Here is a 19,571-nt window from a genome sequence, read left to right as displayed (position 1 = left end):
AGCATAGCTGGAGAGGGGGAGCAAGAGCTCCCCCAGCACATTCTCCAAAGGGGGGCCCATAGCATCAGTTTTTAGGTAACATGCTGATGGTTAGCACTTAAAAAGATATTTTCAGGAGGCATTGGGAAAGTCAGGTAGTGAGAGGCATGGAGGAGGTCAGAGGGTGGTAGCTGGCAGCTTCCAGCTCACCTGTGGGTCCTGTGGGTGGGTTTGCTCCTCTCTGTCTCCAAGGCTTGGGGTCCATGACCACAGCTTCTGAACCTGACCAACACCCCCAGGGGTTCTGGTCTGTCCATGGTCCCCACCCATGCTCCTGCAGTTGGGTTTTAATGAGAACATGGGCTTCCTGCACTGAATTCCCTCTTACCAGAGTCAGCCCACATCCGCCCACGGGCCTGGGGGACATCTTTTGGAATCTTCAGTTTGCCTTCCAGCACAAACTTCACATCTCTCCTTTCAAGCCTCTCCCCAGGGGGCCTCCATGACTCACAGAGGACACAAGGGTGGGGCCAAGCAGGGTTGAAGGCTGAGCTCAGACTGTTGGGAGCCTTCTGGAAACACGGTTCCCAGACCAGGCCGCTGTTAATGCTGCCCAGGAAGACATCCACTCAGGGAAATACCCCCTTCCCTGCCACCTCTCAACTGGCTGGCAGCCCCAGACCTCCCTCAGCTGGCACCTTCAGACTTTAGGCCACCGGGCTCGGCAGGCCTAGCACGGAGGGAAGCTGAGGACTCCTCTTGGAGAAAGCTAACAGGGCCAACCTTTTCCCCATGCTCCTTCAGACACTAGGCCCCCCAACTGGAGGGGCCCAGGTTTATGGCCCTGCGCTGTGGCCCTGGCCTGATGTCCACATCTCATTTGCCAGCTATGTGTGAAGGCAGGCTTGGCCTACAACGTTCAGAGCTGGCTCGACACATATCCAAGAGCCAAGCAGACTTTATTTCTGCGGCAGCCTCTGCTCGTCAGGAAGCCTGTGCTTCTCTCCCTCCACCTTTTGTGACTCTTGGCCAACTTCACTGTCAAGGTTCAGCGATGCTGCAGTCATAGCAGAAGTTGAAGTTGGTGGGGGGCGGGGGGATGGGGGGTGGCTGCTCAGGGATGGGCACGTTCTCCAGCTCCAACAACCGCAACTTGGTCTCCATGGTCAGCAGCTGCTCCAGGTCCAGCCGTGTCTGCTCACTGCCCATGGGACTGCCCAGCAGGGCGCTCAGCCCGTCTGTCCACAAATGGAACTGGGGACAGGCCGGCTCTGTGAGGGCCTGCCCGTCTCTCCCCTTGCCCATCTGCCCGGTCTGCCCAGCCTGTCCAGACACTCACCTCCCGTTTGGATGGGGCGACGAAGTTGAGGTAGGCCTCTTCCTCCCCGTGGTCATAGCTGACCGAGAAAGCTAACTCACAGACGTCCTGGGGAAGCAAGGGAGCCAGGAGCCCTGAGCGGGGGGGCAGTGCGGGCAGGAGGGGCCCCTGGTCTCCACAGCACAAACCTTGTTCTGCTTCCCTGAGCCCTTCTCCCGGACGTGGGGGCAGTCTTTGCCTGTCAGTAGCGCCCTGATGTCGGCCACAGGGACTGTGGGAAGAAGGCTAGACTGACCCCGGGGACCTGAGGCGGCCCGGGGCGTGGGGCGGGCTGGTGTCTGCCGCCCACCCTGCCCTCCTTACGCTGCTCGGGCAGGCTCTCGGCAGCGGGTGGGCCGGCACCCTCCTCCACATCCCCGTACTGCAGCACCTTGTGGTTGGGGGACAGGCAGCAGAACCACAGCTTGTCTGTGGGCACAAAGAAGTGGTGAGAGGGACGCTCCCTGACCCCAATCCAGCCGCCCTCTACCCCCGCTGCCCACGCAATGACCCTGGCGCCTCCGGCTGCTGATCTTGCGGAAGAGGGTCCCCTCGCAGAGGCGGAGCAAACGCTGTTGGCGGATCAGGCCCATGAGCTCTGGCTTCAGCTTCTCCCGCAGCTCCCTGGGTGGGGGAGGGGACTCGCTGACCAGGACCGACCCGGTGGGGGTCTGTGGGGCAGCACGGAAGGCAAGGAGGGCGCTGGGACTGGGACCCATCCCCACCGACTCACAGAATGGGAGGGGCCAGCGTGCCTTCCTGGTGCAGCCTCTCCGTCTGCCGCAGCCGTAGCACCTCCCCGTAGGTGAGGGCATTCACCTTGGTTCGGAAGAGCTCCAGGGAGCTGGGCTTCAGGGCCAGGGTGCGGGCCAGCTGTTCCCGCACCACCTGCATGACCTGGGGTACACCCCAAGATAGCTCAGGGCCTGAGGTCTGAGCCCCAGCACCCAACAGGCCCCTGGCCTGGCCCAGGTCTCCCTGCTCCCGCCCCACACACCTTGTCAAAGTCCTCCTGAGTGGCCCGCATCTCCTTCCAGGTCTTATTCAGCAGCTGGATGCTCACACAGAAGAGCTCATGGAAGCTCTGGTCTTGGCCGAAGAACATAGGTGAAAAGTCCTGGGCTGTTTCGGAGCCTGGAGCGGGGGGGCAGGAGGGGCTCAGGGAGAAAGTGTGTGCCGCCCCTGGCCCTCTCTGCCCTTCCGTCCCCCGTTCCTGGACACGCTGTGCCCGGTGCTACTCACAGGGCTCCCCAACACGGAGCAGCTCACACAGCAGCACCGTCAGCTGGATGCTGCTCCGAGCAAAGGGACACTCGTGCTTGTCCTCACGGCTGCTGTTCTCCAGCACAAACTGGGTGGTGGGAGCACAGGATGGGGGGAGTCACGACGAAGCCCATGGAGACCTGGCCCTGGGGGCGTCCTGCTATTTTGCCCCGCAGCCCATCACTGACCCGGCTGTAGGCACTGGGTGCGTGTCTGGAGAAGTAGAGCATGTTGTCCAGGGCCAGCAGGCCAGGGGGCACCCGTTCCAGGTCCTGCGCGGGGTTGCTGTTCTGGGAAGGGGGACAGGCAGCTCAGGAGGGCCCCTGGCCCTCTGGAACAACACCAGCCCCGCTCGAGGCCGGGGAAGGGAGCTGTGTAGGGGTCACTCACCGAGAAGCCCAGTTTGCGGAACTCGCGGGCACAGAGGGAACGGCGACGGTCGGCACTCAGCCCGGAGCCCAGGGACTCCCCCTCCGGCTCAAAGGCAGCCTGGCGCAAGGCCTGCAGCTGCTCCCGCTGCTCCTGGGGTCATTGTGGGAGGGGTGTTAAGACTGAACATTCAGGGCCAAGCTCCAGCCATCCCCAGCCCTGTGCACCCCAAAGGCACCCACCTGGCTGTAGGGGTCCAGTGGTGTCCGCATGCGCGGCTCCAGCAGCCCCAGTGTAAGGGCCTGCAGTACGTACAGGTGGTGAGCCATCTCGTCGCCCAGTGGCGTTGCGCTGTGGATGATGTTCTGGAGGAGAGCCAGTCCACAGGTGTGAGTGTGGGTCCACGGAGAGAGGAGTGGGCAAGGGTCTGCCTGGCCTGGTCCTTCCTACCTTGTAGATGAACTGGCGAAGGTTTCTCTGCCACAGGTAGTCAAGCATGTGCTAAGGTGGGTGGGAAGGGGTTTCAGGTGATTAAGCTCCACCATGAGCACCCATCCTGGAGGCCAGCTGTGGAGCACAGAGCCACTAGCAGCCGCTGGATGAACACCCACCTTACGTTCAGCAGGGCTGGCTCCCTGCAGCAAAGCTGTCAGTAGCGCCATGGCCTTGGTTTGCAGCTGCTGGTTCATCCTGGAACAAGAAGAGGGCTCAGCTAGGAGTTCCCCCTGTGGCTCAGTGGGTTAAGAATCCAACGGCAGCAGCTTGGGTTGCTGCGGAGGCACAGTTTCCACCCCCAGGCTGGTGCAGTGGGTTAAAGGATCCAGCACTGCAGCAGCTGTGGCATGGGGTATAGCTGCAGCTTGGATTCAATCCCTGGTCTGGGAACGTCCATATGCTTCAGGTACCCACCCCCACCAAAAAAGAGGCCTCAGCTGGCCATCCAGGGTCCAGCCCTGCTCCCCTCATCTGTACCCCACTTCCAGACACTTACACCTGTAGGTGCACCAGCAGCCTATCCAGTGGCACCTCACTCTTGACCAGCTGGCCCAGGGCAGGGCTGCTCAAGGTGACACTCTCTAGCAACCCCAGGGCCAGGGGCTGCACAGATGCATCCATTAGGTTCATGTTCACATAGCACACCACCTGTAAGAGGAGCAAAAGTTGTCACCACCTCATCATCATGGATGGCCAGACCCTGACACCATGCCACTGCCCCACTCCCACCTGCTGCCTCTAGAAAAACCCACCCACCTTCCTAACAAAGGGGATGCTGAGCGTCTCCCAGGACACCACGCCATGCTCCATGAGTTCCAAGAAGGCCCTCAGTGCAAGGGCTAGCAACTCCCCTAGGCTGAGGGGACATCTGGGGCTGAGCAGGGCCAGACCAGGACCGCCAGCCCCACCATGTCCACCACCCACCACAGCCCTGGGCTCACTCATCCCCATCCTCAATGATGGTGCCTATTCTCTGAAGCCCATCACGGCTGATGACCTCCCGGGCAAAGGTCATGTCTGGGGCCAGCACGACGAGATGCCGCAGGGCTTCCCGGCGCCCTTCAGGACTCTCACTCTGCAGGCCACCTAAAAGCCGCTCAGCCTCAAGGTCCTGGCAGGGGCGGGAGCAAGAGTAGAGGTGAGGAGGGAAGGAGTGGGAACTGGGGATGTGGGGAACTCAGGTGTCCACTAGGTGGGGCACTGCTGGGCTGGAGCCAGGGCTGGGGCCTCCAGACCTAGGGCAGAGGTGTAGGTGGGCAGAAAAGGGCAGAGCAGAGGGGCAGGGGCAGGAGGGGCATTACTGGGGCTGTGCTGAGGCATAGGATACTGCCATTCTTGATCTCCATGCGGTTCTGGAAAAGATGGCAGAAAACAGACGTCAAGAAGGGCTCCGAGAATTGGTTAATTAGTGTTGTTGAGGAGGGAGGATTTGGGAGTCAGTAAAAGAAAGAGGAGGTTCCAGATAGGAGGACGATAATTCTGAGGAGTCAGGGCCAGGTGGGTTAAAAGGGGTCGCAGAGTGGAATGTGGGGCAGAGAAGGAGAGGGGACTCACGTTCTCAGTGATGTATCTCCCGTGCCCATCAGCAAATTGCAGGGCATAGCGCTCAGAGTGAGGCAGGTTCCACCTGCAGGCAGCAGAGGCTCAGCGAGGCGGGAAGGGCGCCCCCTCCCCACCCCCGCCCTCCGCCCCGCAGGCCCACACTCACGCCTCGCACACCTCCTTCAGCACAGCGGCCAGGGGTTTCGCCTGCAAGGAGAACCGGGCGGGAGTGGGGAGGAGTTGGGGAGGAGCCTGGGGGAGGGGTGGAGTGGGCTGTTTGAGGGGATGGGGGCGCCCCGGAGTTAGGTGGGGGGGGTTGGACAGACAGGCCCGGCGACCTGGTCCAGCTGGATGAGCTGCGGGATGGCCTCACGCATCTGGACGGCGATCTTCACCACATTCCGCGAGGGTGCCATGGTCTAGCCGAGGTGGGGGCCCCCTGTACTTTCCAGATGTGCAACCTCCCGGCCGAGGGCACACCTGGTCTGGGTGCCCTGAGCACGAAGGCGGTCCTCGGTCCGAGGCTTGGCTCCCGGGGCCCGCACTTAAGAGCCCAGGCTCCTACTCCTGACAAGGCGCGGCGGCCTTCCCAAGGGAGCCAGAGCCGAGGCCAGTTCCGGGTTGGAGTCCGGGGGTAGGAGGGTAGGAGGGCGCCGGCCCCGCCCCGCCCCGCCAAGGCGGCCCGTCCCGCCCCAAGGTGCGGCAGGTGGGGGTGGGGAGAGCTGTCAGCACAGCCACGCCTCCTTTCCCAGAAGGGTGACCCGCCCAGTCCCACTCCCGATCCAGCAGAGTCCCAGGGCGGGGCTCCGAAAGAACCAGATCAGAGATAGCCTTAGGCACGGTCTTTATTCACTTGGACACTGTACAAATATTACAATTTCCTTTTGCTGCAAAAAGTATAAAAATAATCTTTATATAGGAATCCATTTGTTACTGCAAATCTTTCTAAATCTCTGCAAATGGCTCTAACAGGGTAAATGAATAAACAAGAGGGTGGCTGGGGGCAGACGGAGATTCGGCCAATCCTCAGGGACTCACTCGCCCAGATTCCCAGCTAGAGCTCTCCGCTCCTTCCTGTTGGCAGCCCTACCACCACCTACAGGTCCTCAGGGCCAGGGGCCCAGCAGAAGGGGGCACACGAGAGGACCAGGAGAGCTGTATGACTGCGTGTGGGCAGAAGCGAAGGAGGCTGGGTGGTGCTGGCAAGTACCCAGCCCCACCCCATGCTTCCTCCTGGAGGCGACAGGGGCTGACAGGTACCGGACAGTGGGGCTGGACAAGCTGCCCTATGAGGGTGATGGAGGGTCCTCGGTTCTGTGCCACTGGGTGGCAGCTGAGCCTCAACTCTGGGAGGGCCCAGGGAGGGTACTAGGTAGGGAAAGGCTCCAAAACAGGAGAGGCAAACACTTTGGCTCCACGTGGAGTGGGCTAAGCCCCTTGTCCCTGCTCTGCCAGCACCGTACAGGTGTTGGTGCAGGAGTAGGACTTGTGGCCAGAACTGTGCAGTGAGGGAAGTCTGGGGAAGCCAGGAGTCTGTGGCTCTCAAGCTGTGTAGGGATGGGGTCGGGGAGGTCCCCAGGCAGCCCCCAGGTCAGACAGTCTGTGTCCCAGCCACAAAGGGCATGCCCTTGTCAGTCAGAGGTTGAGAACAGGCACATCAAAGAGGTCACAGACACCTTCACTCTCGTCCAGGTTGTAGATGTAATCGTGGTCTCCAGGGGGTGGAGAAAGGCGGAGGAGGGGTGCAAACACTGCGGAGAGGGACAGGCTGAGGCCCCAGAGCCAAGATTCCACTCAGCAGCCACCCAAACCCTGCCCACACTCACCCCCACCTTCCTGGGCACCTACCTTCTGAGGACATCAGCTCCTCCAAGAGCTCTGAGTTCATGCACTCTGGGGGTGGAGGGAGAGTGCAGTTACATCCTGGCTCCCACCTCTCCACCCGCCAAAGCCCATGAAGGGGACCACCCAGCCATCAGGAACGTTACCCTTTGCCCAAGTACCAAACACAAGCATAAGGTCCTCAGAAGGGCAAGAAAAGAGCCCTAAGACCCAAATGAGCTGTACCCCTCACCCCAGCCCCAGGGAGGAACACAGCCCTACCTCGCGTGGGATCAAAGATTTCTGACAGCTCTTTGGGGAGTTCCAGGACTGAAAGACAAGAAAGCCACTCTCAAAGCACAGAGGGCCAGCCGGGTCCCACTCTAGCCCCCGCTTCCCCAGATCCCACACCACCCACCCGGGGGCTCCACACAGCTCAGACATAGGTCTTGCACCAGGCCAAGCTGGTCCCCCCAGACTGTAATTCCTCAGTGCCGAGCCCAGGGTGCCAAAGGCCCAGGGGAGGCAGCTGGCACTGCCCCTTCCAACTCTGCAGTTCTGCTGAAAGGCAGTACATCCTCTCCTTTCTGGGCTCAGTGTGCACACCCTGGCTGACGGAGGACACTCTGTCTGAGGGAAGATAACCTGTCCACCCTGACCTGGCTAATAAGCACCTCTTTGGTGCCAGGCTCAGAGACCACACCCCAGGCCACACAGGTGGGCAGTGTCTTCTTCAGAATGGAAACCCAAATGTCCATCGACAGATGATTGGATTAAGAAGACATGGTACTTATACACAATGGAATACTACTCAGCCATAAAAAAGAACAAAATAATACCATTTGCAGCAACATGGATGGAACTAGAGATGCATACTAAGTGAAGTAAGTCAGAAAGACAAATACCATGCGATATCATATATGTGGAATCTAATAAACAGTACAAATGAAATTTTTCCACAGAAAAGAAATTCACGGACTTGGAGAACAGACTTGTGGTTGCCAAGGGGGAGGGGGAGGGAGTGGAATGGACTGGGAATTTGGGGTTAACAGATGCAAACTATTGCCTTTGGAACGGATAAGCAATGAGATCCTGCTGTATGGCACTGGGAACTATGTCTGGTCACTTATGATGGAGCATGACAATGTGAGAAAAAAGAATGTATACATGTAAGAGTGACTGGGTCACCTTGCTACACAGTAGAAAACTGAGAGAACATTGCCAATCAGCTATAATGGAAAAAATAAAAATCAGTATTAAAAAAAAAAGGAAAAGAAAAGCGAGTTTCGGCTGAACACACATGGGAATGAGGTGCCTGTCGGCTGTGCACGGGAAGGCACGTGGACACAGGAAGTAAAGTTTAGGCAAGAAACCTATACACAGATGCTGGGAATCCATCTACTCAGAACTGGGGCCTTCCAGGGGGATGGACTCTGAGAAGCCAGATTTAAAGGAATGCCAGAGAGAAGTTACAAGAAGCCAGTTAGGAGCCAAGAACCAAGAGCTGACATCATAAACGGCAAAGGAGAAAAGGCACATCAAGACAGAGCAAGAGAGCATCAGAGCAAATCAGCCCGGAAACCCACCAGCACTGGCCGTCAGGACTAGCAGCACTGGCGTGGCGGGGGGGTGGGGGTCCTGACTGCTGCATCCTCCAGCTGACTGGGGGACCCGGATATGGGACAGAGTAGAGATAACTTTTTCAGGAAGTCCAGACAGAGAGGATACAGGGAAGGTAAGAGAGGGGGACACAGGGGACACTGTGTCATTTAATGAGGGAGACTTAGTGGTGCTTGTGGGCCTAAGGGGAATGAGTCCTGGAAAAAGCACTCAAGTCACAAGATGGAAAGGAGACACCAGGCAGATGGCATTCCCATTCTGAAAAAGACACTGCCCACCTGTGGGGCCTGAGGCCACATTGCAGCCCTTTCCCCAGGAGAGTGCTCACGCTGTCCTGAGTCCTGGAGGTGGTAGACAGGGCTTGGGGAGGGCCAGGGCGTTCTGGGTCAGCCCAGGAAGGGGGCAGAGGGGCGCTCTGGCTGGCAGAGTTCTGGTGGATGGCAGGGGGTTGGCTGTGGGGCCAGCCAGCTTTGGCTGAGGAGGTAGGAGAGCTGCGTTCCAGGCCCAGTTCTGTTTCTGACCTAGGACTGTCTGAGGCTGAGTTCTCCCTGCTCCCAAGGGGACAAGTACTCACCGCCTGTGGGGTCTGCCTTGATGGGCTCAAAGGAGGTAGAAGGGTTGGGTCCGGATGAACTGCTATTGCTGCTGCTGCTGCTGCTGCTGCTGTCCAACAGGGCAGAGGACTGCAGCGGCCGGGTATCCAGCGCTGTCGGGCCCAGTGGGAGGGAGCCCAGCTCACCACTGTCCTTGCTATCAGTTCCAGGGCCACCACTCACTGCAACCACACACCCCAAACCCAGTCACTTGGGAACAGGAAGCAGGATATCGAAGCTGGCCGTTCTAGAACCCACAGCCAAGATGACTATAGCCCTGGTTCCTGGGCCCAAGGAGAGTTAGGCACTGCCAACCACTCCCAGGAAAGTAACATCAAAATCTCACTGAAGAAGACAGAGGTGTGAGTCCTGCAGGAAGGAGACTCATGGACATGGCCACTGTGATCACACTTCGAGAGGGGCTGCCAGGTCATGTGAGACGTTGGCAGATCTGGGGGGAAACTGCCAGCACTAATGCCCTTTCGCATAGTCAGAACTTTCCTGTTATAAAGGGTTCATCCACAGCACTAGTGAGGAGAGGCCAGTGCGCGGGGTGAGGGCATGGAGAGACAACCTGCCCCAGAGTCTCCTCCAATCTAGAAGGACATTCTGTCACACAGAGGTATTGCCTCCAGGGCCCCAGAAATCACCCTGTCACCAACTACCCATGTGCCTCACCTGTGATCTCAGCTGCTGGACCGGCCACCCCCTGGGCCTCAGTGCTGCCGGAGGAAGGGGTTGGGGTGGTCACCTGGGGACTGCTTGGCCGTGAGGCATCCTGGGGCTGGGCCAGGGCAGGCTTGGGCAGAGGGGGAGGGGTAGAGACAGCAGGTGGGCTCTGGAGCAGATCTTCAGGTGGCGGCACAGGCACCGCCACGGGTGGTGAGCTCCATGCCTCCTTGTTCACCAGCAGCACCTCGATGGGACCACTTACACTCTTCAGGTGAATCTGGTACTTCTTCTGCCCATTGAGGCCCTGGAGGTGGGGGTGGGGGGTGGAAGAAAGATGGAACTGGAAGCAGGCTTGGCTCCTGCTGAGCCAGTGTCCTCTCCCACCCCAGGCTGCCATTCTCCTAGATAACCTCAAACCCCAGGCCTCCCCCTACCGACCCCACCCGGGACTTATCGGGCTCCGCAGCCAGCACCCGCCCTCAATCCACCCCGCCTGACTGTGCTGAGCACCCACCTCTGGAATGGGCACCTCCAGGCTGGTGCCTGATGGGGCCCGGATGGCCAGGAGGGTGTCTCCTGGAATGACAAGGAGGATGGGTCAAGATCCACCAGCTCAATCTGAGCTGAGAAGGGGGTACCTGTCCCTTGAAGCAGGGAAGGAGATCATGGGCTTGGAGGGGCTGCACAGTAGGCTTCACGCACCCCCTACCATGAGAGAGCAAAGAACTAAAGCTTTTCTCCTCCTAAGAGTCCAAAGGTCAATAACCAGAAAATCTGGGTTCAGACACGAGCATCTATCTGAAGGATGCTCAAAGGATTTCTGGCCATGGGCATCTCACTCGAATGATGGGGTTGCTCCTTACACAGAGATATTCTAGTCAAGGCCAATGTCCCTTGCCCAGAACCAGCCTGGAAGATGCAAGACTGAGAAGGAACAGTTCCTGTAACTACAATGCATCTAAACTAACTCTAGGTTGGAAGTGGGCACCCTTGTCCCCTGCAGACAGGCATGCATGTGTATATGCACATTTCCCCTTGTGTGCTTCTGTCACACCTGAGAAGCCAAATGTAGGGGACAGTGTAGATGGAAGCTGACCCAGGGACCCAGTCCAGGGTTCTTGAGCCCTCTCAGTGTGGTTAGCTTCCACAGAGTCCCAGCAGCCCTCAAACCCAGGACTTACCCTGTCTGATTCTTCTTTGGGCAGGCCCCAGAAACCCACTTAAGAGACAAAAATCTCCTTGGGCAATAAGGGCACTATTCAGGGCTGTGGCTCAGCCCAGCCACCCCCATCTCCCCCCACCCAGGCTCTGCTCACCAGCAAAGCATCTGCAGATGTCCTCATGAGTCACGTAGGCCAAGGTGTGGGGGTTAAGGAGAACAGCTGATGCCCTGCCTATGGCAACAGATAAGAGACCACGGAGAAGACCCAGCTCTTGCGGAGAGGTCTGACAAACATGCCCTTAAGGAAAGTCCTGAGGCCTGGGGTCTACATGAGAAGGGATCACAGGCCATGACTGGTAGGGGAGAAGCTCTGAGGAGGGAGCCCGAGGCTGAGGCCTGACCAGAAGTTGAAGGACCATCCTCCCAAGAGGGATGGGGCCTAGGGGACCACAGAGCAAACCCAATGGACTAGAGGGCTCCCTGCCCACCCACCCCCCCTCCCCCAGAGCAGGGACCGCCAGGAGGATATCAGCTGTTCTGCACGTCCTCTGTGACGTTCCGGATGCTCTGCTGCACCCACACCTTGTGTTGGTCTAGTTCTTGCTCCCGCTGCTGCAGCTCCTCGATCTCTGCCTTGAGCTCAATCAACTTGTCCGCAATTTCCCGTGTATTGCAGCCAGGCCCCACACCCCTGAGCCCAGGGAGTGGAGCTGAGAGGGGCTGCCAGGAACTCTGGGTCCCATGGCCCCTGCTCTCTCCTAACCCTCCACCCCACACCCTTGACACTTTTGGGTAGGAGGTCTCACTGCCCTCCCAGGTGCCCCCACTCACTTCCACTGGATGCTATTCTTGGATTTTTTCTCGATCAGCCCGATACCTTCCAGCACGTTAGTAATGTCATAAATCCGTCGCTTCTGGCGCACAGCTAGGGTGTCAGCTGCCTGGCAGGCAAAAGAGAGTGGGAAATGCTCAGTCCCACTCTCAGGTGAGACCTGGTCTGGAGTAGTCTGGAAAGGGGGTGATCTGGATTCTAACCCTCCTCCCAGGCACTAGAGCAGCTCAGGACTGCGGGGCGGGAAGAGGCCTGGCGCAGCCTGAGCTGATGTTCTGATGCTCCTCTCCCTACACCTGCCGGGGAGGGCCACGAGGACCAGAACCTGCAGCCCCAAGTCTGGCATATAGCTGACACCCAATGGCCTCGGCCGAATGAATGAAACAGCTCCCCGCCTCCCTCCTGTGAGGAAGCACATGTATGGCGGCCTGCTCTGATGGCTCAGCTGGCCCGCCTCGGGGGTTCCCGCTACCGGCCTAGGCCTGGTCCACTATCCCCCCTGTCGCCCCTTGGCCCGGGCCGCACCAGCTTGAGGTCAAGCACGCCGTCCTTGGCTTCCTGCAGAAGCGACACGAACTTGGTAGTGAGAAGTCCCAAGCTCTTCTCGTGCCGGCTTGGGGTGCCTGGGGGCGGCGGCGCCTGTGGCCCGGCCTCCGCCATCGCGCCCGCCCGCCGCCTCCCCTCAGCCAGGCCAGGCCAGGCCGGCGCCGCCGCCACTTCCGCTTCCGTTCCTGGCCGCCTGGCCGCCGGCGCCAGCGTCGCTGTTTCCGCTTCCGCCCCGCGCCCTCCCAGGGAATCCCACGCAATTCCTCTATGCGGAAACGGCCGAAAAATTTCGGGGACCATCAACAAATATCCAACTGCCGAAGAGGACGAAAATCAACCCGGGATCCTGGGAGACCTCCCAGGATGTGGAGTCTTGAAGAAGGATATGGAGGAAGTCGTTGGGCAGCCCTGGCAGTAGAGACGGGGGAGTCACCAGAACCTTCCTTGCTAGCCAACCTGCTCCTGCTCTACTAATTTAGCCTCAACCCCCATCTCAGGAAAGGAGCCCGTGATGCCTGATGAACCCAATGTGTTTTCCCAAACCTGCTCCTAATGGCTGCCGCACTGTTTGGATCACCCACCCTAATCCTGTGCTTCACGTCCTGCCAAAGAGCAAACACTAAATACATCTAACTTGTCCACTTCTCTCCATCACCACTCTTTCCCTGAACCCAGCCTCAACTTTCTCTCATCTCCACATTGCAGTGCTTGGATGCCATGGAGTTATAACCGTTTTTCAACGAAGGCAAACATGTTTACCTATGTGTAAATATATGTAAAGCACTTAGTTCCTGGCATGTGGACAAATTATGTTTGCTAGTATCAATTTGTTTTTGTTTTTGTTTTTCAGCTGTGCCTGTGGCATATGGAAGTTCTCAGGGCTAGGGGTTGAATCTGAGCCACAGCTGCCAGCCTACACCACAGCCACAGCAATACCAGATCCTTAACCCACTGAGCAAGGCCAGGGATTGAACCTGCATCCTTGTGGACACTATGTCAAGTTCTTAACCCACTGAGCCACAAGGGGAACTCCTCAATTTGTTATTTATTGATTTGGCCACGCCCATGCCATGCAGAAGTTCTAGGGCCAGGGCTCTAACCCATGCACAGCAGTGACAACCACAACAGTGACAGGGCCAGATCTTTAACCCACTGAGCTGCTAGGGAATTCCTCACTGTGTTATTTTTAACACTGTCATTGTTTATTTTAGGTCAAGTACTTCTGGAAACAGCCTTTGAGAAAGGGATCTGCCTGCAGGAAGTTTGAGTATCCACACCTGTAATGGAGAAAGACAGGCAGAATCGGGCTGAGAGGAGAATTAAAGTGCAATATAGCTAGAATAGGAGACTCGGCCTATCCTAATAGGAGATCTGAAACTGGGGTGAGCTTTCTAAAGGCAAGTTCCAAGGCAAAGTACTCAGCCTTTATACCCTAACACTGATGGAGAGACTCAGCTGTGAGACCTCCGCAGCCTACCTTCCTGACAACTAGGTGAACAAGTCTCTTTCCTGAAGGGTGGATTTGGGTGGCAGCCAGTGTCCACTACATTGTTACTACCTAGTAGTCCCTTCCACGGCTCCCTTTAACTCTCAAGACAAACACAGGTTTTCTAACTCTTCCACCCCTCTCCGCTACCACCCCTCACACACCTTCCTCACGACAGCCTGTGGTCTCTCGCTTCTCTGCAGAGGTACACACCTGCCTCTGAAGGGCCCATCGACGCGATTTTCACACAGTGACGTTGTTCAACTTTGCAAAGCTTGCGCTCCACGCAAGCTGGGGCCGTCTAGTTCACGTCTGTGTGCTGAGCACTAAGAGGTCTTAGGCTGCTCAAGACTCAGTAATCACAGGAGTATACCCCCCTCCCCCCAAGGAAGTGGCGCCCAGCCCTCCCCACCCCGTCCCACAATGCAGATGCTCTTTCCTGTTGGGAATAAAGTACCAGAGACTCAGCTTCCTTCCTTTCTGCATGTGGCCTTGCGGAGGGCGGGACCTTGGAGGGCGGAGGCAGCTCCTGGGCAGGGAGGTGGGACAGAGGCTTCCTTGGGGAGAGGAATTTTCCTGCTGCTTGCCAAGGTGTGGGCCTCGGGAGCCAGTGGAGGGAGTACCCAGTTCTGCCCAGAGGGCTGGGGGAGAGGGCCATCCTCAAGGCTAAGGCTATTTGTGGGGGAGGGAGAACTGGACGCCTGGTCAAGGCTAGAGAGTCCCGTATCAAACTGTCCTCTGCAACTGAGAGTGCGAGCAGAGCGGTATCCAGTGACGGCCTGTGCCTACCCGGCTTCACTTGGCATCTGAGGGGCAAAACTGAGAAACCCAGCAGGCGAAGGCGTCTCAGGCGCCTCCTCAACACATCCACCTCCCTCGCATTTCCTGAAGCGCTTCCTTAGGAAGGCCTCCTCCTGCTCAGAGGGGCCTTGACAGAGGCTGCAGCTCAGAGGAGCACCCACTCTGCCTGTGCTAACCTGGATCACCTCACCCCCACTCCTGTCTCTGCTCCAGCTCCTCCAGGGCCTGCCACGGACTCAGCAGCCAACAACAAAATGCAGCCTGCATTTCCCCCGGGTAGGAGCCCTTCTGGGTGGGCTGAGGGAGGGATGGCCTCAAGAAAGATGGGAGTGGAGGGGTTGAGTCTTCCCTGCCAGGTCTGGTCGGAGAGCAGGGGGGAGGTGGGAGGGGAATGGGCTCTGGGGGAACAGGCTGAGTAGGGGAGCAGATTCGGTGGCAGCCGCTTCCTGTAGGCCCTGCCCAAAAGATGCGGCTGCCCAGGCTCTTCCTGCCTAGGACCTGAGTGGCCGGAGCAGGAGAGGGCGGAGCAGCTGGCCCGGGGTGCAGCACTCAAGTGGGCCTCAGGCGTCTTCTACCGGCCGGAACAGCTGGCCAGGCTGGGCCAGTACCGCAGCCGCGAGGTGCAGCGGACCTGTTCCCTGGAAGCACGCATCAAGGTGGGCCTCAGGCAGGCAGGAGGCAGGAGTGCTGGGGGCAGGCTGTGGGACTGGCCAGGCCTCACTGGTGGCCTCTCTCCCCCAGTCGGTGGTGCAGTCCTACCTGGAGGGTGTGAAGACTGGTGTGTGGCAGCTGGCCCAGGCTCTTGAAGCCGTGCAGGGAGCCCGCGAGGCCTTGGGCCAGGCCCGTGGATTGCTCCGGGATATGGCCGAGGCTGCGAAGACCCTAGAACCCCTTCAGAGGCAGGTTGTCCAGCACAAGCAACTGCAGGCCATGTCTCAGCTGCTGCCCCGGCTGCGAGCTGGTGAGTGTGCAAGGCCCTGGGCCTCAGCCCTCCAAGAGCTAGTCAACAAACACCACCACTGATCAAGGGGCTGGGGCAGCAGTGGGAGACCGCGTGGAGGGACACACCAGGGACCTCCCAGACAGTAGCTCGGGCTTTAAATGGCATATGAAGCAGGGTGCACATTAGCTCATTCTGGGGTGCCCAAGCATGGAAAGTCGGAGTCAGGACTGACACCCAGTCAAGTGGCTCTAGCCACCTTGGCTGTTAATTTATTGAAATATTTCTCGAACAGGGTAGATGAATAGCCACTGGCATGGCCCCTGAGTTCCTCTCAGCCTTCCCTTCAGGCCCCCTGACTTCCTTATGTTCCATCAGCTCAAGGGTTTAAGCCTGGCTCACCATGCAGCCCTTCCTGGGTCCTGTGAGATTGGCCATGCTCTACTGTGCCGATTATTGAATATTTTACACATCACCCTGCCCCCAGGAGCTTTGCATCCACTGCTGTAACCACTGCCCAGGTGGGAAGGCTGAGACCCAGGGCTGTCTCTTCTCCCTGCTTAGTGCCGGCTGCAGTGGCCCACACACAGACCCTGATTGATGCCCAGCGGCTCTTGGAGGCATATGTGAGCCTTCGGGAGCTGGAGCAGCTGCAAGAGGAGACTCGGGCGCCTCTGGGGGGCCTGGAGCTGCCAGTCTTCGAGGGGCTGGGTCCTCTGGCCGAGGCTCTGGGCCAGGCTGTGGAGGAGGCTGCAGGGGCTGCGGGGCATCTGGCACGAGAGGACCCATCCCTGCTGGTGGCTGCTGTCCGTGTGGCAGAGGTTGATGCTGGACACACAACTTCCCTGGAGCAGCCCCCCCGGAACTGGCGGCAGCGCTGTTTGCAGGCACTACAGGGGGGCCTAGAGCGGATCCACTTTGGGACACCTCTGCGGCCTGGGCCGGGGGCTCTAGCAGAATGGCTGGAGGCTCTGCGGGTGGCTCTACCAGCTGAATTGGCCACAGCTGAGGCCCTAGTAGCACCTTGCTGCCCACCACACTACCAGGTGGTCCAGCTGTGGGCCCACACCCTGCACAGTGGCCTGCGCCGCTGCCTGCAACAACTTCTGGAAGGGCCTGAGCTGGAAGCTGCTGATGCCTTCACCTTACTGCACTGGGCACTGCATGTGTACCTGGGGTCAGTGTTCTCGGGGCAATGGGCAGTGGGTGGATCAAAGGCTGGGGGCTCAGTGTTACACTGGGCCCCCCATCTTCAGTCCAGAAATGATGGGGAGCCTGGAGTTGGGGCCTGAGGCTGATGTGTCTGATCTGGAGCCCCTCCTGACCCTGGAGAACATCGAGCAGCTGGAGGCAACATTTGTGGCCAAAGTCCAGGTAAGTAGTTGGGGCTCCGGCTCAGAGCAGCTCTGCCACCAGCTGTGGGCCTGTATCTGTGAAGTGGCACGTCTACCTGTCTCTGGTAGTGTCCGTGCCCTGCTGCATCCTCTGTGCCTTGTCCCTTTCCCCAGGCGAGTGTGGCCCAGTGGTTGCAGAAGGCACTGGATGGGGAGGTAGCTGAGTGGAGCCGAGACCAGGAGCCTGACACAGACCCATCTGGCTTCTATCACTCACCGATGCCGGCAATTGTGCTGCAGGTGGGTGAAAAGTGGTGAGGCAGGCGGGAAGCTCTTGTAGGGAAAGGGAAGGAGGGCAGGACTAGGACTTCGCTGATGGCTGCCCATCCCTGCCTGTAGATCCTGGAAGAGAACATTCGAGTGACCAGCATGGTCAGTGAGTCACTGCAGCGGAGGGTGCATGGCATGGCTCTGTCAGAACTGAACGCATTCCTGAGGAGGTCTGCCAAGGCACTGACCCGCTCCCCACCCCTGGTCCTGCTCCTGGGGCAGCCCTAAGGGGCTCCGAGTGAATTAGTCACACCCGCGGAAAAGGGCTCTTTCAAAACAAGGCCTTGGGTTTCTTGGAGGTGGGGGCCAGAGGACTGGGGTTGTGCCAGAGTGACAGCAGGTACAGGAACCACATCTACTCTTTGCAGCTTCAGTGATGCTCTGATCCGATTCTCCCGAGACCATCTCAGAGGGGAAGCAATGGCCCCTCATTACGTGCTCTACCTACTGGCCACCCTCAACCATCAATTAGCACTCAGGTACCAGGAGACCCCCAGAGAACCCCACCTTCACTAACCTCTAACCGAGCACCTATTAGGTATGGACACAGCTCACACTAGGCCTTTAGGAATTTTGGACTCACACAGCTCTGGGATTCCAATCCTAGTTCTGCTAATTACTAACTATGTGACTTTGGGCCAGTTACCTAATCTGAGTCTTGCTTTTCTCATCAGCAGTAAATGGGTAATAATGGAAATCTTGAGAATCACATAAGCGATGTGAAGTACCTACCACAGTGCCCGGCACATAGTGTCAATTATACATTCATTCAAAAAATACTTAACAAGGCCCTACTCTTTGCCAGGTAATATCTGGGGTTACAGCTGTAAACAGAACAAAACTTTCCCTTCCTCTTGAGTCTCCTGTTCTTTGAGGTGGGGGCAGAAGACAAACAAGTCAATGATTTTGACTCTGCCCTTACCGAAATAGAAACAGAAAGACATGAATTTCTCAAGGTCACACCATGAACTAGAGGCAGGTCCAGCTTTGGCCTGTGTGCCTTCTAGCTCGCTGAGCCCACCGCTCCTGGCCTCAGTCCAAGCCCCAGGCCTTCAGACGTGCGCGGAGCCGCCCTTCTTGTCCCCTCACGCTACACACCTCCGCCACTAGGTGGCGTCCAAGTGGCTAGACAACCGAGAGCCTCTTGGGCCTTGGCCTTGGTCCTGAAGCCTTACTTTTGGTCGGTCCAGTTCCTCCGTGTCCGTCCTGCAGCCCGACTGGGTGGCCCCAGGGACCCTGGCTCCAGTGGAGGCAGCGCTGGACGAGTTGCAGAGGAGGATCTGCCGCCTGGTGTTGGAGGCGCTGCTAGCGGAGCTACAGGTGAGGCTTCAGCTGGAGATGCGGGTTTCTGCAGAGAATGCCAGGTCTGAATCGTCCCTGCAGCTGTGTCTTTGACCATCCTCCGCCCTGATCCCAGCCCCTGTTCGAAGCTCTACCTTCGCGCCGGTGGCTGTCGAGCCCGGAGCTACTGGACGATGTGTGCAAGCGGACGGCGCGCTTCTGCCAGGACTTCCGACACGTGCGGAAACCCGCGGTCCAGGTGCGCTTGGGGAAAAAGGTTAGGGAGGGGTGAAAGTGCTCATGGGAAAAGGATCCTGGACCCATTCGATCGAGCTCCCGCAGCTGCTGCTGGCCGAGGCGGAGCACATCGTGGTGCTGCAGTACCTACGTGCGCTGATGCAAGGCCGCCTAGTGTGCCGCAATGCCGAGGAGCGGACACAGGCGGCCGAGCGCCTACGGCAAGATGCCGCCCAGCTTCAGGAGCTTTTCCTCAGTTTGGTGAGAACTCCTTGAGCGAGCAGATGGGAGGGAGTCTCGGTGGTTGGGTGGGGGCCAAGGGCTGGCGCGAGATCTATCCCGACGTACTCAGGGTCTGGAGGAGAGCGTTCAGTGCGCGCCGGTGCTGCTCGCCCTGAGGGAGTTGCTGAACCTCCGGGACCCCACACTACTTGGCCTCGAGGTGGCAGGCCTGCGGCAACAATTTCCCGATGTGAGGTGCGAAGACAGCCCGGAAGGGGAGAAGGGACGCGGGCGGGGCTGGACGGGGCTGATGCACCTCGTATCTTCAGCGAGGATCACGTCTCCGCCCTCTTGGACCTGCGCGGGGACGTGTCGCGGGAGCAGCGCCTGGCCGCACTCAGCTCCCTGCAGGTCGGCCCACAGCCATCGCCCCAAGCTGGACGCCGCGCACTCTTCAGCCTCGTGCCAACACCTGCACCCCCGCTGTCTTCCTGCCTCTCTTCGGGGTCCTGTGCCTGACCTCCAGCTGCCTGCAAAATAAAGCCACGGCCCCATTCACGGCCTGGATGTGTTTGCTGGAGAAAGGGGGAGGAAATAAAAGTGCCCGCGAAAGTCGGGGGACCACGTGCAGTGACGCGCCTAAGGTATCATGGCTCCAATTCTGATACACGGCTGTGCCCCACCTATCC

General features: G+C 58.7%; 3 protein-coding genes across 7 annotated transcripts; 1 reads left to right on the top strand and 2 right to left on the bottom strand.

Annotated features, from left to right (window-relative positions):
• Nucleotides 1-921: 921 nt before the first annotated feature.
• On the bottom strand, nucleotides 922-5,673 carry ELMO3 (engulfment and cell motility 3). Of its 5 annotated transcripts, none has more exons than XM_047793970.1 (20): nucleotides 5,344-5,666; nucleotides 5,172-5,212; nucleotides 5,018-5,090; nucleotides 4,765-4,815; nucleotides 4,405-4,574; nucleotides 4,220-4,319; nucleotides 3,960-4,111; nucleotides 3,580-3,658; nucleotides 3,419-3,469; nucleotides 3,211-3,333; nucleotides 2,990-3,121; nucleotides 2,788-2,889; nucleotides 2,579-2,687; nucleotides 2,334-2,470; nucleotides 2,070-2,233; nucleotides 1,848-1,960; nucleotides 1,661-1,765; nucleotides 1,486-1,568; nucleotides 1,319-1,405; nucleotides 922-1,233 (listed from the first exon to the last, which is right to left on the bottom strand). In XM_047793970.1, the coding sequence occupies exons 1-20, from the start codon at nucleotides 5,419-5,421 to the stop codon at nucleotides 1,021-1,023; spliced, it is 2,163 nt and encodes a 720-aa protein (XP_047649926.1). In that variant the 5' UTR covers nucleotides 5,422-5,666; the 3' UTR covers nucleotides 922-1,020. The 5 variants fall into 5 exon arrangements, with proteins under 5 accessions (XP_047649926.1, XP_047649928.1, XP_047649929.1 ...); XM_047793972.1 differs by having other exon boundaries at nucleotides 5,183-5,212; nucleotides 5,344-5,438; XM_047793974.1 differs by lacking the exon at nucleotides 1,319-1,405 and having other exon boundaries at nucleotides 1,073-1,217.
• Nucleotides 5,674-5,832: 159 nt separating this feature from the next.
• E2F4 (E2F transcription factor 4) lies at nucleotides 5,833-12,439 on the bottom strand. Its single transcript, XM_047793989.1, has 10 exons — nucleotides 12,231-12,439; nucleotides 11,705-11,814; nucleotides 11,403-11,564; nucleotides 11,028-11,071; nucleotides 10,226-10,287; nucleotides 9,718-10,015; nucleotides 9,021-9,221; nucleotides 7,109-7,156; nucleotides 6,854-6,898; nucleotides 5,833-6,756 (listed from the first exon to the last, which is right to left on the bottom strand). Exons 1-10 carry the CDS (start codon nucleotides 12,363-12,365, stop codon nucleotides 6,641-6,643), a joined length of 1,221 nt encoding a protein of 406 aa, XP_047649945.1. The 5' UTR covers nucleotides 12,366-12,439; the 3' UTR covers nucleotides 5,833-6,640.
• A 1,896-nt stretch (nucleotides 12,440-14,335) lies between these two features.
• On the top strand, nucleotides 14,336-19,440 carry EXOC3L1 (exocyst complex component 3 like 1). The gene is made up of 13 exons (XM_047791642.1): nucleotides 14,336-14,814; nucleotides 15,034-15,194; nucleotides 15,280-15,499; nucleotides 16,043-16,655; nucleotides 16,735-16,852; nucleotides 16,987-17,112; nucleotides 17,212-17,312; nucleotides 17,511-17,621; nucleotides 18,333-18,462; nucleotides 18,560-18,682; nucleotides 18,766-18,921; nucleotides 19,013-19,137; nucleotides 19,212-19,440. Exons 1-13 carry the CDS (start codon nucleotides 14,793-14,795, stop codon nucleotides 19,399-19,401), a joined length of 2,196 nt encoding a protein of 731 aa, XP_047647598.1. The 5' UTR covers nucleotides 14,336-14,792; the 3' UTR covers nucleotides 19,402-19,440.
• The last annotated feature ends 131 nt before the right edge of the window (nucleotides 19,441-19,571 follow it).

The sequence above is a fragment of the Phacochoerus africanus genome, chromosome 8 (assembly GCF_016906955.1).
Source record: "Phacochoerus africanus isolate WHEZ1 chromosome 8, ROS_Pafr_v1, whole genome shotgun sequence".
Taxonomy (NCBI): Eukaryota; Metazoa; Chordata; class Mammalia; order Artiodactyla; family Suidae; genus Phacochoerus; species Phacochoerus africanus.
Note: the sequence above shows the minus strand (reverse complement) of the source record. Positions and strands in the feature narration are given on the sequence as shown.

Excerpts from the sequence above, each read along its gene's own strand:
- ELMO3 (XM_047793970.1), bottom strand. The coding sequence starts at position 5,421 with ATGGCACCCTCGCGGAATGTGGTGAAGATCGCCGTCCAGATGCGTGAG. Across the intron at positions 2,688-2,787 it reads CACCCAGTGCCTACAGCCGG|TTTGTGCTGGAGAACAGCAG; the intron begins GTCAGTGATGGG and ends CCCACCACCCAG. Across the intron at positions 2,471-2,578 it reads GCTCCGTGTTGGGGAGCCCT|GCTCCGAAACAGCCCAGGAC; the intron begins GTGAGTAGCACC and ends CCCCCGCTCCAG.
- E2F4 (XM_047793989.1), bottom strand. The coding sequence starts at position 12,365 with ATGGCGGAGGCCGGGCCACAGGCGCCGCCGCCCCCAGGCACCCCAAGC. Across the intron at positions 11,815-12,230 it reads GCGTGCTTGACCTCAAGCTG|GCAGCTGACACCCTAGCTGT; the intron begins GTGCGGCCCGGG and ends TTTGCCTGCCAG. Across the intron at positions 9,222-9,717 it reads TCCAGCAGCTGAGATCACAG|TGAGTGGTGGCCCTGGAACT; the intron begins GTGAGGCACATG and ends GTGTGGTTGCAG.
- EXOC3L1 (XM_047791642.1), top strand. The coding sequence starts at position 14,793 with ATGCAGCCTGCATTTCCCCCGG. Across the intron at positions 16,853-16,986 it reads CATTTGTGGCCAAAGTCCAG|GCGAGTGTGGCCCAGTGGTT; the intron begins GTAAGTAGTTGG and ends CCCTTTCCCCAG. Across the intron at positions 18,922-19,012 it reads AGGAGCTTTTCCTCAGTTTG|GGTCTGGAGGAGAGCGTTCA; the intron begins GTGAGAACTCCT and ends CGACGTACTCAG.